We start from the raw sequence: 13,927 nt of genomic DNA on the forward strand, positions 1-13,927 counted from the left end.
CGAAGGTGAAGATGGCGCGCAGGCTCCGGCGGCGCGGCGCACGACACTACCGACCCGCGCACACTGCGCCGCGCACGCGCACACGACCAGTGCCGACACCCAGTGCCCAGTGCCCAGTGCCGAGTGTAGTGAGTGACAGTGAGGGAGCATGCGCAGCTGGAGCCTGGCGCTGCTGCTGTGCGCCGCCGGTAAGTCGCCGCCGCCACCGGACCCTGGCGGCACACACTCAACGTGATGGCTGCACAGCTGACCTGATCATACATTTTCTGTGCTTTTGGAAGTAGGACAATTTTTGTATTGTTTTGTTTACCTTAGTCAAGAAAGCGTATGTATTATAGACTAGCCATTTCCCGCGGTTTCACCCGCCTCCCTTATGGACTGCTGTCCGTGCTAGAATAAAATATATCCTATTAGATGTTAGTAGGGACGAATGTAGCTTTCCAACGAAAGAATTTTCAAATTCGGCCCAGCTTTTCTGAGTTTATTCATTAGAAACAAACAAAAATACCTACTTCTAGAACAAAATTTTGTTCGTTTGTGTGTACCTATCCTAAAGGCTCTGAAATTACTAAACCGATTTGAGTCTGGAACCTGCACTGTCCCCGAGTAGCATTGGCTATATTTGATTCGGAAATGGAAAGAATTCACGAAATTCGTGAAATCGCGGGAAAACAGCTAGTTAAAAATTAAATATTATAAGACCGACTAAGAGCATGTCCGTTGTTTCTGATTATAGTTTATACCGATCACATCCCGATCCCATCAAATCAGAAGAACTCTGAACAGCGCGAAGTAGCGCAAAGTACCGTAACATCTCTCGGGAAATTGGGTTACTTATTCGTAAAAACTGAACGGGTTATGTATGTCGGGTTTTGATAACCGATTTTTTCGATTCTTATTTTATTTGACGGACGGTACGCTCAGGAAATTATTTTGTGCAAGAACTATGTTTTAAACCAATCAAGTTCAAAATTTCCTAGAAAGTATATTTGTTCTACATTACAGATTTTTAAAATATAAAATTATTAGGGTTCCGTTATAGCAAACTAATAACCCATATTTAAAGTCATAGTTTAAAATTCATTATCGTAATTATTATAATTGCTTAATGAATAAATAATCAGTCAACACTTTACCGCCCCATACAAATAAAAATACACAATTTATTTTATTTTAGCACGTTATCGGTACATCTGCTGTCGAGTGCTATCGGTGACTGAGGTTAAGTGCAGACACTGTAAGGGCTCCTAGTTTACTACGAAACTCTAAAAAACCACGTCGATCTAGAGTGGGCTTCAGAATATTCAGAGTTTTTTTTTCGAAAACGGTAAAAGTTATATCAAAATAATAGTTTGTAAAAAAAATATTTAAAAAAAAAAGCGTGGGGTGCGTGGTGTCAATAGTTATAAATATTTTATTGACAGATATGAGTAGAGTGATTTTCATTTCGATAATACCTTAAAAAGCACCCCACGCTTTTTTTAAATATTTTTTTTTTTGTATTCACACTATTATTAATTTATATCTATTCATTGAAATTTTTAACACTATTTTCTTAATTTAAATTCATTAAAATTTATTTTCTAGTTTTTAGTTCGGTTTTCTATAAAAAGCGTGTTTTTTAGTTTTTTTTAAACTATTATTTATTTTCTACTTTTTAGTTTGTTTTAAAACTATTATTTGTTTGTAAAATTAAAATTCTCTTTAGTATACAAAAATTTGACAATATTAGAGAAAACGGCTAAAGATAATTATTGGAAATAAAAAATAACATCGAGTCCTGCCTTATCGACTGTAGAGAAAAATTATAGAAAATTTTAATTAATTTCCTTACCTTATCGACTACAGATGAAAATTATATAAATTAACAAAAATCATATTTTGCAAATTGAAAAGTTGAAAAGCCGGAAGTCGGTGTCTAATGGATGTTACTAAGTTAATTTTGCCACCGACTTCTAGGCCGATGCACATAAAATTAGTTTTTTTTTTTGCTTTTTAGTTTTTTGGGAAGTCGGCTTAATTTTTTTGTGAAAAAGTTTTTTATTTAAAGCTTTTCAGTGATACGAATAGTTGTCACTATCCATACAAGTGGGAAGTTCTCATCGATACAAATAATTTAAGCCCAAACACGAGGTAGTTTACATATTCAGTTGTCGAGTTCCCGTGACCCTCTCTGGTCTCCATCATCAGGTCAGCTCCAAATCTTCACAGTTGAATAGTGCTTTTAGGCGTAGCCCTGAGTGTCAAGTTTTTACCCTTTGTATGCCTACAACTTTCGAGGGTTGCCCTCGATTTCTCAGGGTTTCCATCATCAGATCCTGACCTGATGACTATGGGACCAACTGGCAGCTATTCCGAGTCGAACAAAAAAAGAATCACGTAAATCGGACTACAAACCTCGGAGTAATCGATGTACATACATAGAAAAAAACTAAAAACATACCGGCCGAATTGAGAACCTCCTCCTTTTTGGGAAGTCGGTTAAAAATGGAATAATTTTATCAAATTAGTATATTGTCATCGGTCCTCAATAAATCTACAAAGTTTGAACGAAATCTGGCCGTTTAAAGTGAGTCAAAATCGCGCCCAAAGAAGTCGGTTACAAACAAACCTACAAACATATAACAAACATACAGGTGAAGCTAATAAAAAGCGTGTAAAAATATTGCAGAGTAGAGTTACATTGTAGATTAGGTATTAAATTATAATTGTTTTTTTTTTTTTCATTATAATATTTATTGCAATTTGGCGATTCTAAGATATAAGCGAGATACATTTAGCTGTATACCTGTCTGTGCCGCGAAGTCGTGTAATTGGCGCATTTTGTTTAAGGTGGTCATCTCGATACGCCTTCTGCGTGACCTGTTACACATCAACAACAGCATGGTTAGTTAAATGATAATTTAACCCACACAACATTTATACTGAGCATAATAAAATCGCAAAAAATATATGCAAAGGGCATAACCATATAAATGAAATAGTGAAAAGTGTCTATCGGTCTCACGAGTGCTATTCAATTTCAAAATTATACAAAGTGAGTTTTGCTATTCGTAAGTAAAATGGGAAGTAGGTATCTTAATATTTATTGTTAAGAGTGTCCATGGAGTTTTTGCCGGCTCTTCTCCATAATAGCCCAAGAGCCGGTGACCTTAAAAAGATATAAGTTGGGTTAGGTTAGTTAGGTTATTTTTAAATATCTTTCAAAGCAACCGTCAGTCAAACTTCGTCGTAGTTTATCGTTTATACCTACTATAAGGCAGATGCACACACAAAGTTTCAGCCTTTACTTATAAACTAACGAAGGTCTGGCAGTCGCTGGCTCTCGATCTATAAGACCAACTATTTGGAACCTTCCACTAGTGTGACGTTTCATAAGAGCCTGCAAAGGCCTATTTGATATAAAAACATTTTACTTTGACTTAAATATATTGTAGATATGCTTTTCTCTACAAACTTGACCATGAATTCGTTTTTCTAGATTAGTATTTTTGAGATACTTAAAGCCATTCAAAAATTTTATCTAATATTAATGAATGTATGTGCTTCTACTCAGGTAATACTGTGAGTTCTCGCATGCCTACTGAAGGCGAAAACATCTGAGAGAGTTCTGAGTTCTGAGTTCAAGATTTAAAATTACCAAGAAAAAATGTTAAAACCTCAAGAAATAAATCATAGATATACAAGTTGCTGATTTGCATCCGGGCAATCTAAGGACGTATTTATGATAATGATTCTCTATTTATGAGAGTGAAGGCATGTGAGTGCACCTGTGTCTGCGCAAATGCTTGTGCACTATAATACTTATGTCCTGCGCAGTTGGCTGATATCCATGATAACAGCCGCGGTATCCTATAATCGGCTAGGAGGACATTTACGTATTTTATGTCAACCTCCTTGAATTTTGCACGGATGCTCTCAACAGCTTATACCTATAATGAACTATCGAACCACTTCTTCGCACGGCTTCGCACGGCTTCGCACGGGATAATAATTTATTTTCCCACTATTTATTGTATGTTACTTATCATACATATAAAACTTCCTCTATAATCCCTCTGTCTATTAGAAAAAACCGCATGAAAATCGGTTGCGTAGTTTTGAAGATTGAAGCGTTCAAATGGACAGAAAAAGCGACTTTGTTTTATACTATGCAGTGATAAATCATTTTTTTATGTCTGTTCATCTAACACACAAAGACGCCTGGACCGATTTGCAAAAATGCGACCTAGAAGACTGCGACTAGCGGATCCAGCTCAGTTTATTTCGCTCCCGGCTTTTAGGCCGATAGGTACACCTAAGAATAGCAGCTTTTTTAATGAATGTTTCTTTTTTTAAAAAAGATTTTTTTTTAAGTGTAGCATTTTGTCCTACCATGAACAACTTTAATGAAACAAATTTTAGAAGTATAACCAGTTTTCTGTTACATCGATGCAAATGTCGAAATCTCATTTGTTGTATGCGTTGTATGGTAATATGGCAGCCCCATTAAAAAAATATTTCATTCTATCATCTATCATATGAGAAAATACAAATGTGCAGGAGCGGCGCACGCGGCGACAGGCGAGCAGACGCGGCCGGCGAGCGAGCACGCGGATCGCGAGCACGCGGCGCGAGAGCAGGCGACGCGGCCGGCGCGCTCGGTGCAGGACAGCGGCGAGCGCTGGCGACAGCTCATCGCAGGTTACCCAGCCTTAACTAAAACTTGCTACACAATCCATACCTAACAGCTTCTTCACGTGTAAACCTTTCACCACAACCTGAATAAATCTAATATTCCCGACCGTCCGGCGAACTAATTAATAACATGCAATTATTTCCAGCTGATTGACACCCGCAACACCTCGACACGTTGGCCCTGTTTTGTCTGACATAAAAGCTGAACTGGAGACTAATTGGGTCTTGTGTCAATAAATGTGTTTCTTTCTTCAATACTATGCACGTGTGCGGCTGCTGTATCTGTCCATGTTGTGTTGCAGAATGGACGCAAGGCGCTGGAGGCGCGGCGGGCGCGGGGGGCCTGTGGTACCCGCCGCCCGTCCCCGTGCAGGTGCCGCTGCGTGAGTACCACCGCTGTGTGCATGCTGTGTGAGACACGCCGAACTACTACCCAGAAAAATACAACCTTTTGACTCGGAGATAGTGTAGCTTCCCAACGGTTTTATTTTTTTATTTTTATTAATTTATTCATTTAAGTCAGGCATCTGAGGCCCATAGAGAACATAAATATATTATAACATTAAATCATAAACTAATACTTATATTACATAGATAACTTAAAAACTAATGCACACGAAGTGTCGGCGTCGTGTTACGCTGCGAGGTGTCGCGTAGCCATCCTCGGAACCTCCGATATACGCCACCCTTCGGCCAAAACTCTTCCTTGAGGAATGTCTCGATGTGATGAGTTGGAACTCGCACCATGAACGAATTGAAGTTCGTATTGTGGCGCGACTCCAACTTCGCCACTCTCAAGGTCCAGTTGGTCTTGCATCGGACGTACTCCACGATCTGCTCCACCGTCATGGTGTGATGTAGACGGGACACGTACAACTGCGTCGTAGGTACTGCAGGACGCAGCAGGATGTTGGGTCCAGTTTGTGCAGTTCCGCACTTATTCCTACAAGTTGGCTTCTTTTTCTCCTTTCTACCTTTATGAAGCCATCCTTGTCGCACGCGTCCTTCTTAGGACCTGTCTGTGGCTGTGATGTGCCACGGGTTTGTTTACCCCCTTTTGCTTTGGCCCGCTCTGTTTGCGTCACAGCGGCATGTTGGTGGCTGCTACTGCTGCGTAGGTGCGTTTGGGGGTCGATGTTCCTACGCAAGGTTCGGCCGCAGGTGTTGACACAGCAGCGGCGGCGGCGGCGGGGCGGGGTGCATCGTCAGTGACATCGGCGATCGGTGACGCACTCGAATTCGCCGACTCAAAACTGATGACGGACGCGTTTAATAATTTTATAAATCGGTTTAGTGGTTACGAAGCCTTCAGGGAACAACTGCTTTCTCTTAATAATATTATACATGTCTATAAGGTGCTTTAATTGTGATTGCAGCAGGAGACAGCAACGGACGCGCGTCGCTGTCGGTGCTGGTGGTGCCCGTGCCGGTGCCCGTGCCCGCCGCCGCGCCCCGCGCCGACCCCGCCCGTGAGTGTCCCCTCACCCTGCACCCCGCACCCCACCCACCCCGCATCCCACGCTCACCCGCGCCTCTGTCCTGTTGCAGAGTGCCCGCTGAGCGCACCGGGCGACGTGTCGCGCACCGCACCAGCGCACAACGTCGCGCAGACTCCTGCCTACGCCGACGCTGCTTTTAACGCCCCATCGAACCAGCCCACACAGTTCAACCTATTTCCAGGATACAACCAAGCTCCAGTGTACAACACAATCCCAGGCCAAAACTCTATATCTCAGTACACCCCGGCACCGGCGCCAGCGCCAGCCCTCTTACCAGTGAACTACTGGGCGCCCACCGGGCAGCCCGCGCCCGCCGCCCCGCCCGCGCCGGCAACTCCGCCGACGTCGCCGTACGCGCTGCCCGAGACGCCCGCCAGCACGCCGCCGCCACCGCCGCGCCAGCCGCCCCGCCGCCCCGACACCGACGAGCGCCTCGCCAGGAATGCTCCCAACTTCCCGCCCGTCGGTAAAAACCCTTTATGCTGTTCATAACTAAATTATTGCAAGGTTCCTTAAATGAAAGGAGTTGCTTCACAATATTTATTTTTAAACTTCAGAAAACTCGCAGCTACTGGTGGAGCAGTTCCGTGCACAACAGCCTACCGACCCGATGCTCCCTCCGATCGTGACGGATCCGGCGGGCGTGGTCAGCACGGCCGACTACACGGAGGAGGAGGTGCAGGCGGGCCATGCGGACGCGGCGGGCGAGGCGGCGCTGCGGCCCGAGGCGGAGGCGGGCGGCGCGGGCGTGGTGCGCGAGCGGCGCCGCGTGCGCTGCAAGCGCCGCTACTCCGCGCCCAGCGAGGCCGAGCTGCAGGCGCCGCCGCCGCCGCCGCGCTTCGAGCGCCCGCTGTTCCTGCGCGCGCGCCTCACCGTGCCGCGCGCCGACTACACCGAGCCCTACTCGCTCTGGTGGGACGCGGCCAGCGGCGCCTCGCGCATCGACTTCCACGGCGGCGCCACCTCCACCTACCGCATGATGATGCGGGACGGACGCGTTATGAGCGCGCAGGTACACACAACATATTATGTTATAAGTAGATCATTGCCAACTCACTCTAATTATGATGTAAAGATATACAGTCGTGAGAGCTGGGCTTCTATGAGATATTAATGGTTTATACATTAAAAAGATTGCATTTTTTTTCGTGTATATTTTTGGTAGGATATTTTTTTCCTAAATTGCTTGAAAGTATCCAGATGACATTATAAAATTTCCTATTAACAAAATAAAAACGTCGGCGTGTCAGATCCGCGTGGACCGCACAGAGGAGACGGACGTGCGGCGCTGCGTGGTGTCGACGCCGCGGCGCGTGTCGCTGGCGGAGCGCGCGCTGCCCGCGCTGCCCGACCTCAGCGCGTTCTCGTTCGCGGGCTACGTGCTGCGCGGCACGCAGCGCGCCGAGCGCTGGCGGTACACGCTGTCGGGCCACGCCGGCGAGCTCGGCGCCGCGCGCGGCGAGGCGCTCACCTTCCGCCACGAGCTGCTGCTCGCGCGCTCCGCCGACAACCACACCACCACGCCGCTGTGGTGAGTGCCGCCTCGCCCCTCGCCCCGCGCCCCGCACCCCGCCCGCTCACCCCGTGTGCTCCGCAGGTACGCCACGCGCGTCGACAGCTCGGTGCTGGGCGCCGACTGCGACGGCTACGTGCACTACTTCGACGAGGTGCAGCTGCAGCACCATGACAGCTCCATGTTCCGCCTCGACATAGGTGTGTGCCCGACCGCTTGCTATCAACTCGACCCACTCCATTACATTATATTTATTATTATTGTTATCCTGATCCTGTACCTATGATCACTTCAGCCGACGCTTGTGAACAAGTGGAGATCACCGACCGGATGGAGAACGTGGAACCGCTTAGAGAGTTCACCATGCTGCGACGGGACCCTCGACACGACGCAGAGCTAGATCGGTGAGTGCTAATCTCTATATATATAAAAATGAATTGCTGTTCGTTAGTCTCGCTAAAACTCGAGAATGGCTGGGCCGATTGAGCTGATTTTGGTTTTAAAATGTTTGTAGAGGTCCAGGGAAGGTTTAAAAGGTGAGAAAAATTCTAATAATTGCCGGGAAAATCTTCAAAACAGCAAATTTTTTATTTCCCATACAAACGTTTTCTAAATAAAATGGAGAGTCAATTTGTAAATTATTACCGCTGCATAAAGTTCAAATTCGCTTGGTTGGAGGATCTTATATCGCGTTCTGAAACTCAACAAACGCGACAAAATTGCATAGTCTCAAAATACATAGTACATAAATACTATAAATAGTGGTCGGCTTCGAGAAACTCAATTTTAACTAACTTCAGTTGTTACTCTGTCCGATTATTTTTTTAATAATACTATATAGAAATCGAAAGATAAATCTTAAGTTTTGTCAGAAATTAAATTATAAATCTTAAGTTAAATATTTGAACGCAATCATAATATTTGACATTAGATTTGACAACCAACTAATATGTCAATCCCTGTCGCATTTCAGAGCACGTGTTACGAGTTACGATATCTATGAGTGCATCCTTCTATCTTTGTGGCTACGTGCGCGAGAACTTTCTTTACTTTGGTGATCCTTTGTGATAGTGACATCCCATAGGCTATATAAAATTCTATATTGGCCACGCAGACGAAGTTCGCGGGCAAGCCAACAGCTAGTAATATTATATTAAGTAACTTACACTTTTCTAAAAATATTAACTTATTAAATAATTTCGTAATCGTGGTCACTCGCATAGGTATAAGCGAAAGTTCCAGCGCGTTTACGCCGACGACGTGGAGGAGGCGGTCCGGAAGAACCTGCTGATGCAGAGCAACAGGCACATGGCCGCCGGCAACAGGCAGGGCGCCGGCTTCGAGCTGGCGACCAACTTCGTGTCGGACCGGCTGGTGGCGGAGCGGCGCGTGCTGCTGGGCGTGCAGGACGAGCCGCGCGAGCCCGGCGAGCGCTTCCCGCACGAGCGCGCCGAGCTCGAGGCGCTGCGCGGTCGCCTGCCGCGCAAGTTCGACTGGCGCCAGCGCGGCGCCGTCACGCACGTGCGCAGTGAGTGTGCCCCGCGCCCGCGCCCGCGCCCGCCTCGTGGCCGGCCCGCGCTCACGCCTTGTGCTTGCAGATCAGGGGCTGTGCATGTCGTGCTGGGCGCACGCCACCGTGGGCGCCGTGGAGGGCGCGCTGTTCGTGGAGACCGGCCGCCTCGTGCCGCTCAGTGAGCAGGCGCTCGTCGACTGCGCCGGCCCGTCAGTATCCCGCCCGCTGCCGAGCTCGCCTGCCGCGCTCGACTGCTGCTCATGCTGTGTCGTGTTGCAGGTACGGCGGTCACGGCTGCAAGGGAACGTGGCCTAGCGCGGCCTACGATTACATAAAAGACATCGGCCTGCCTGCTCTCGATGAGTACACACCATACAAAGCACAAGTACGTATGCCCTTCAGACAAAAAAAAAAAACAAAAAATACGTTAACGTAAAATAATATTATCATTTCATATTACGTATGTTTGCGTGCGGCAGGAGCAGACGTGCCGCGCCGACAGCGTGCCGCCCGTCACGCGCATCAGCGGCCATCTCAACGTCACCCAACACAACATCCTGGCGCTAAAGGTACGTATTTGTCGTGTGTGTGTTTGTGGGTGTGGTTATGTAACGCTTACTAAAACCCTTTCTCTTTGACAGGTGGCCATTAGAAAGTACGGACCCACTGTCGTTCTCATTGACGGCGAAACAACATCCTTCGCGACTTACAAGAAAGGTTACTACCATGACAAACGCTGGTTAGTATCCAAGCTCGGAAAGCATTTTTGAAAATTGAAAAAGTCTTAAGATATTAATGACGGTGTATGAAACATGGGTATAAAGTGAGTTGTCGTTGCAGCAAGCGCACGAGCAGCAACCACGCGGTGCTGGCGGTGGGCTGGACGGTGCACCGCGGCGAGACGTACTTCATCGTGAAGAACTCGTGGAGCACGGCGTGGGGCGAGGAGGGCTACGTGCGCATGCGCGCGCCCACGGACACGTGCGGGCTGCTGCGCCGGCCCTCGCTGCCGCGCCTGCGCGCGCCCGACGTGCTGCGCGTGCCGCAAGCCGCGCCCGCCGCCGCCTGACCGACCCCTGCTCTTCTAAGTCATTAAACATAGTTGTTACATTACTCGACGTTTCATTCCACCGTTGCAACCACCTTTAAAACTACATTGACTAGAAGTAAAAAATAATGTTGCCCTAATGGTACCTGCAAAGTGCCTATAAAGTGCGCTATGCAGCCATACTGAACCTTTTATAACGAAGCCACAAAGACGGCATACATATATATGATTTTTTTAAATGATATTCCAGACGCTGTATATTCGAGGAAAGTTTGAGTGTTTTGGCAACTGTAAGCTATTTTGAGACCTTAAAAACATAATTATTTATTCAGTATTATTCAAGGTGTTGATTTGCATCGTACGTACGTGAATTTTAAATATAAAACTATGAATGAAAATTAAATTCGTCTATTATAAAAATATAGCAAATAAACATTTGTTCGTTTTCCACAAAAAAAAACATTTACTAATAGTTTTAATTTTTAATGTAAAAATACCTAGGTATGTCTTGTTATCATTTAAATTATTGCTGTCTGATTTCCTTTATAGTCTTTATACATTTTAATTGTTGAACAACTTCATACATGAAACTAATATTTACTAATAGTCGGGTCGTCATATCGAAAAGTAACTATCAAAACACACACATTGACACTCCCTGGTACGACTATGAGGGTTTTGTTAGAACAAAAGATGTTTGTGCAGACAACTACAAGCCATTTCGAGACAAATTCCATTCAAAACGCGGTAATCACAATAATGACCTTGAGGCAAAGTTTACCTGCCCTGTACACACCGGGTGGGTGGGCGGGGGATTTTTTGACGTTTCATAAAAGATATCGAAACAAAAGTGGTGTCAAAAGAAGCGTCTCGGCGAGTGCTATCCAATGGTATATAATTATAGGTAAGTATAGAACAAAATTATAGAGTTAAAGCCTAAAAACTGTTTTTTCATAAAGTTACAAACGTTCATACCATTCTGCGAATAACTTGCCGGAATTGGAGCGTAAAAGTCGCAGTCCGAAAGCGCAAGCAAGCAGGAAGCACAAATTAAATTAAAGTGAAAACTATCTCAAATAAATTATCATAATAAAAATGTTAGTTTTATGACACTTAAGCTTTCAAAAGACTGACGTAAGCCATTATAACTTTAAATGAATAATTACATTCAAAAACCTGTGGTAGTCTTACATTATAAAAAATAACGGAACGAAATCTAAAACCAGATTTTCTGAAGTCTACGCCGCTGAAACCAAAACTAATAAATCCTAACAATATTTTCTGTAATCGAGCAATCTAATCAATCGAACAACCTATCTTTGTGCAACAAAAATTTTCAATATCCTAACTTTGTACATCCTAAATATGTGCAACCTAACATTGTACAAACTAACCTAGTAAAACCTAGCTTTGAGCAACCCAACATAGTGAAACCTAACTTTGAGTAACCTAACCTAGTGAAACATAGCTTTAAGCAACCCAACATAGTGAAACCTAACTTTGAGTAACCTAACCTAGTGAAACATAGCTTTAAGCAACCCAACATAGTGAAACCTAACTTTGAGTAACCTAACCTAGTGTAATCTAGCTTTGAGCAACTCAACATAGTGAAACCTAACTTTGAGTAACCTTACCTAGTAAAACCTAGCTTTGAGCAACCCAACATAGTTAAACCTAACTTTGAGTAAGCTAACCTAGTGTAACCTAGCTTTGAGCAACCCAACATAGTGAAACGTAACTTTGAGCAACCTAACGAAGCGAAACCCAACTTTGAGAAACCCATCTAAATGAAACCTACCATTGAGCATCCCAAACTACCGAAACCTAACTAACCTAACCTAACCCAACCTAACCTTTTTTGGGAGGGGAAATCCTCATGGACTTCCTCCGCCTGGGAAAGGCGGAGGGGTATGCCGGACTCCTACCGGCTAAAACCCCTTGTGTCCCTCCGTGCGGGGCCGCGGGAATCCAGATTCTTCCGCAGCCCCACACTAGTGCTGGCCCTCGCACGGGCCTCGTCTCTTGCACGGGGTAGTGAGGTGTTCGCCTACCCCGTGCATCATCTCAGGGGCACGCGCCGACACACGCGCGTGCCACCGAACCCAACCTAACCTAACCTAACCTAACCTAGTGTAACCTAGCTTTGAGCAACCCAACATAGTGAAACGTAACTTCGAGCAACCTAACGAAGCGAAACCCAACTTTGAGAAACCCATCTTAATGAAACCAACCATTGAGCATCCCAAACTACCGAAACCTAACTCTTTCAGCAATCTAACGTCGTCAAACCAAAATTTGCGTAACCCAACATAGGGAATCCAAACTTTGTGCAACCTTTTTTTTTTTTTGGGAGGGGGAAATCCTCATGGACTTCCTCCGCCTGGGGAAAGGTGGAGGGGTATGCCGGACTCCTACCGGCTAAAACCCCCTTGTGTCCTCCTTGCACGTGTGCGCGGGGCCGCGGGAATCAAGATTCTTCCGCAGCCCCACACAAGTGCTGGCCCTCGCACGGGTCTCGTCTCTTGCACGGGGTAGTGAGGTGTTCGCCTACCCCGTGCATCATCTCAGGGGCACGCGCCGACACACGCGCGTGCCACCGCCTCGGGTCCACTGAGTAGGGGCAGGAACTTCCCCAAGTCCCTCGCCCTTGAACCCGTTCATGGGGGGCGGAAGAGGGCGTTGTCCGCCCTTCTCCTGCGCCCGGTGCGCCTTCTGCGACCGGGGAAGGGAGTCAAAATCTCCCTTTCCCGTTCCGCAGATTCCTTCTGCGACATCACTTCCTCGCAAAAACCACCGCGTCCCACGACTCTGCACTGCCGACCATCCTCCGTATCACAGCCGGCAGCGACAGATCGTCTCGAATTCGTTTGTGAGGACACGGCGCTGCTCCTCCCAAGCTACACACTCAGCGAGCGTGTGTTGCGCCGTGTCCTCCCCGCAATGGACGCAGTGGTGACACCGAGCGTCCAAACTTTGTGCAACCTAACCTAACCTATGTAGGTTACTCAAAGTTAGGTTTCACTAGGTTAGGTTACTCAAAGTTAGGTTAGGTTAGGTTAGGTTAGGTTAGGTTAGGTTAGGTTAGGTTAGGTTAGGTTAGGTTAGGTTAGGTTAGGTTAGGTTAGGTTAGGTTAGGTTAGGTTAGGTTAGGTTAGGTTAGGTTAGGCCAGGTTAGGCCAGGTTAGGTTGTGGGGTTAGGCCAGGTTGTAGGTTAGGCTAGGTTAGGCTAGGCCAGGCCAGGCCAGGTTCAGGCCAGGTAGGTCAGGCCAGGCCAGGCCAGGCCAGGCCAGGCCAGGCCAGGCCAGGCCAGGCCAGGCCAGGCCAGGCCAGGCCAGGCCAGGCCAGGCCAGGCCAGGCCAGGCCAGGCCAGGCCAGGCCAGGCCAGGTCAGGCCAGGCCAGGCCAGGCCAGGCCAGGCCAGGCCAGGCCAGGCCAGGCCAGGCCAGGCCAGGCCAGGCCAGGCCAGGTAGGCCAGGCCAGGCCAGGCCAGGCCGGCCAGGCCAGGCCAGGCCAGGCCAGGCCAGGCCAGGCCAGGCCAGGCAGGTCAGGCCAGGCCAGGCCAGGCCAGGCCAGGCCAGGCCAGGCCAGGCCAGGCCAGGCCAGGCCAGGCCAGGCCAGGCCAGGCCAGGCCAGGCCAGGCCAGGCCAGGCCAGGCCAGGCCAGGCCAGGCCAGGCCAG

The 13,927-nt window shown here is 47.2% G+C and overlaps 1 protein-coding gene across 2 annotated transcripts; it reads left to right on the forward strand.

Annotated features, from left to right (window-relative positions):
• On the forward strand, window positions 1–10,315 carry LOC110383454 (counting factor associated protein D). 2 transcript variants are annotated; one of them, XM_049846416.2, is made up of 15 exons: window positions 1–188; window positions 4,543–4,683; window positions 4,980–5,060; window positions 6,054–6,146; window positions 6,226–6,642; window positions 6,734–7,188; window positions 7,427–7,707; window positions 7,774–7,889; window positions 7,985–8,093; window positions 8,913–9,217; window positions 9,288–9,411; window positions 9,482–9,587; window positions 9,682–9,771; window positions 9,844–9,941; window positions 10,043–10,315. In XM_049846416.2, the coding sequence occupies exons 1-15, from the start codon at window positions 149–151 to the stop codon at window positions 10,269–10,271; spliced, it is 2,685 nt and encodes an 894-aa protein (XP_049702373.2). In that variant the 5' UTR covers window positions 1–148; the 3' UTR covers window positions 10,272–10,315. The 2 variants fall into 2 exon arrangements, with proteins under 2 accessions (XP_049702373.2, XP_063894923.1); XM_064038853.1 differs by lacking the exon at window positions 1–188 and adding an exon at window positions 4,050–4,291.
• Window positions 10,316–13,927: the final 3,612 nt, after the last annotated feature.

Source organism: Helicoverpa armigera, chromosome 17, assembly GCF_030705265.1.
Source record: "Helicoverpa armigera isolate CAAS_96S chromosome 17, ASM3070526v1, whole genome shotgun sequence".
NCBI lineage: Eukaryota > Metazoa > Arthropoda > Insecta > Lepidoptera > Noctuidae > Helicoverpa > Helicoverpa armigera.